We start from the raw sequence: 3,598 nt of genomic DNA, 5'->3' as shown, positions 1-3,598 counted from the left end.
AAGATGAAACTGAGGATCTGGCTCATGTTCTCGTCTCAGCTCTCAGATTTGGAGGCGGCCATCAACACGTTGGTCACACAGTTCCATGAAGCTGCGGATGACGGACCGACCATGAACGCCACACAGTTCCAGAACATGATCTGCAAACGGCTGCCAGGATTCGCCAAGGTCGATCCATAATCAATAACCATACTCTAAGTCTTCTTTATTGTTCTCACCTTCAACGCAATATGTATTTGTCCCTGCCCACTTCTTTCTTTAATTTAAAATACATTTTCAGCCTTTCAGGTTTCATTTTTATGTTTTTGTGCGGGAGATGAGTTTCCTCCTTAGGGAAGGTAGCGCCGTAGTAGCACTTTAGAAGCACTTAAATGTCTCTTACTGATAGCACTTTGTAGTTTAGCACTTTGTAGTTTAACACTTTAGTAGCACTTAAATGTCTCTTACTGATAGCACTTTGTAGTTGAACACTTTAGTAGCACTTAAATGTCTCTTACCGATAGCACTTTGTAGTTTAACACTTTAGTAGCACTTAAATGTCTCTTACCGATAGCACTTTGTAGTTTAACACTTTAGTAGCACTTAAATGTCTCTTACCGATAGCACTTTGTAGTTTAACACTTTAGCAGCACTTAAATGTCTCTTACCGATAGCACTTTGTAGTTTAGCACTTTGTAGTTTAACACTTTAGTAGCACTTAAATGTCTCTTACCGATAGCACTTTGTAGTTTAACACTTTAGTAGCACTTAAATGTCTCTTACCGATAGCACTTTGTAGTTTAACACTTTAGTAGCACTTAAATGTCTCTTACTGATAGCACTTTGTAGTTTAGCACTTTGTAGTTTAACACTTTAGCAGCACTTACATGTCTCTTACTGATAGCACTTTGTAGTTTAACACTTTAGTAACACTTAAATGTCTCTTACTGATAGCACTTTGTAGTTTAACACTTTAGTAACACTTAAATGTCTCTTACTGATAGCACTTTGTAGTTTAACACTTTAGTAACACTTAAATGTCCCTTACCGATAGCACTTCAGTAGCACTTAAATGTCCCTTACCGATAGCACTTTAGTAGCACTTAAATGTCTCTTACTGATAGCACTTTGTAGTTTAACTTTATTGAAGAAATTGTACTTTCTTGATTCTTGTTGTTCTGAGTTTGGACTCATGGTTTAATGCACTTATTGTAAGTCGCTTTGGATAAAAGCGTCAGCTAAATGTAATGTAATGTAATGTAATGTAATATAATGTAATGTAATGTAATATAATGTAATGTAATGTAATATAATATAATGTAATATAATGTAATATAATATAATGTAATATAATGTAATATAATATAATATAATGTAATATAATGTAATATAATGTAATATAATATAATGTAATATAATGTATTATAGTATAATGTAATATAATGTAGTATAATATAATGTAATATAATGTAATATAATATAATGTAATATAATGTAATATAATGTAATATAATATAATATAATATAATGTAATATAATATAATATAATGTAATAAGTTTCCTCCTCAGCTGAGGTGCTTCGGGCATCTAATTCGGATGCCTCCTGTACGCCTCCCACTGGAGGTTTTATTATAGTCTTTATTATAATATGATTTATATATTTTTATTCTACATAATATTATATTATTTCACGTATTATTTCCTTTTATTTCGTCTGTCAGTGTTTCTTGAAGAGCTTTGTGGATGACATCATTAGTTTTACTCTGTTAACTGTTTTCATGTGAAGCTGTGCTGACTCACTTCCTGTTTCCTGTTTGCAGCATGTGGAGACTGAAGAGGGTCTGGGTCAGGTCCTGGACCAGATGGGGGTTGAGGCCGGCCAGAGCATCTCCTTCGAGAACTTCTGGACTCTGATCAACAAACAGGCCGTCCAGCTGTTTGACTCCACACACAAAGTGAAGAACGTCAGCTGTGGCTGCTATTTGATGTGAGACCTGAGTCCACCTGAGTCCACCTGAGTCCAGCTGAATCCACCTGAGTCCAGCTGAATCCACCTGAGTCCACCTGAGTCCAGCTGAGTCCACCTGAGTCCACCTGAGTCCAGCTGAGTCCACCTGAATCCACCCGAGTCCACCTGAGTCCACCTGAGTCCAGCTGAATCCACCTGAGTCCAGCTGAATCCACCTGAGTCCACCTGAGTCCACCTGAGTCCACCTGAATCCACCCGAGTCCACCTGAGTCCAGCTGAATCCACCTGAGTCCAGCTGAATCCACCTGAGTCCACCTGAGTCCACCTGAGTCCACCTGAGTCCAGCTGAGTCCACCTGAATCCACCCGAGTCCACCCGAGTCCACCTGAGTCCACCCGAGTCCACCCGAGTCCACCTGAGTCCAGCTGAGTCCACCTGAGTCCAGCTGAGTCCACCTGAGTCCAGCTGAGTCCACCTGAATCCACCCGAGTCCACCCGAGTCCACCTGAGTCCACCCGAGTCCACCCGAGTCCACCCGAGTCCACCTGAGTCCACCCGAGTCCAGCTGAATCCACCTGAGTCCACCTGAGTCCACCTGAGTCCACCTGAATCCACCAGAGTCCAGCTGAGTCCAGCTGAATCCACCTGAGTCCAGCTGAATCCACCTGAGTCCACCTGAGTCCACCTGAGTCCACCTGAATCCACCTGAGTCCAGCTGAATCCACCTGAGTCCAGCTGAATCCACCTGAGTCCACCCGAGTCCACCCGAGTCCACCCGAATCCACCCGAATCCACCCGAATCCACCTGAGTCCACCTGAGTCCACCTGAGTCCACCTGAATCCACCCGAGTCCACCTGAGTCCACCTGAGTCCACCTGAATCACACCAGAATCCACCTCAGACCACAGACTCACCTGAGACCAGAGAGACCACAGACTCACCTGAGATCAGAGAGACCACATACTCACCTGAGACCAGAGAGATCACAGACTCACCTGAGACCAGAGAGACCACAGACTCACCTGAGATCAGAGAGACCACATACTCACCTGAGACCAGAGAGATCACAGACTCACCTGAGACCAGAGAGACCACAGACTCACCTGAGACCAGAGAGACCACAAACTCACCTGAGACCAGAGAGACCACAGACTCACCTGAGACCAGAGAGACCACAGACTCACCTGAGACCAGAGAGACCACAGACTCACCTGAGACCAGAGAGACCACAAACTCACCTGAGACCAGAGAGACCACAGACTCACCTGAGACCAGAGAGAGCACCGACTCACCTGAGACCAGAGAGACCACAGACTCACCTGAGACCAGAGAGACCACATAATCACCTGAGACCAGAGAGACCAAAGACTCACCTGAGACCAGAGAGACCACAGACTCACCTGAGACCAGAGAGACCACATACTCACCTGAGACCAGAGAGACCACAGACTCACATGAGACCAGAGAGACCAGAGACTCACCTGAGACCAGAGAGACCACAAACTCACCTGAGACCAGAGAGACCACAGACTCACCAGAGACTCAGAGAGACTACAGACTCACCTGAGACCAGAGAGACCACAGACTCACTTGAGACCAGAGAGACCACAGACTCACCTGAGACCAGAGAGACCACAGACTCACCTGAGA

At 44.3% G+C, this 3,598-nt stretch overlaps 1 protein-coding gene across 2 annotated transcripts in view; it reads left to right on the top strand.

The window, feature by feature from the left end:
* The window catches only part of LOC117745742 (protein S100-A14-like), a 6,148-nt gene extending 3,180 nt beyond the window's left edge, over positions 1 to 2,968 (top strand). Inside the window, exons 2-3 of one of the 2 annotated variants that reach the window (XM_034554270.1) lie at positions 40 to 168; positions 1,800 to 2,968. In XM_034554270.1, coding sequence (XP_034410161.1) covers positions 40 to 168; positions 1,800 to 1,970 — 300 coding nt within the window. In that variant the 3' untranslated portion in view covers positions 1,971 to 2,968. Of the gene's footprint in view, positions 169 to 1,799 lie in introns of both variants that reach the window. The other variant, XM_034554268.1, reaches the window with a different exon arrangement.
* Positions 2,969 to 3,598: the final 630 nt, after the last annotated feature.

The sequence above is a fragment of the Cyclopterus lumpus genome, chromosome 16 (genome assembly GCF_009769545.1).
Source record: "Cyclopterus lumpus isolate fCycLum1 chromosome 16, fCycLum1.pri, whole genome shotgun sequence".
Taxonomy (NCBI): Eukaryota; Metazoa; Chordata; class Actinopteri; order Perciformes; family Cyclopteridae; genus Cyclopterus; species Cyclopterus lumpus.
Note: the sequence above shows the minus strand (reverse complement) of the source record. Positions and strands in the feature narration are given on the sequence as shown.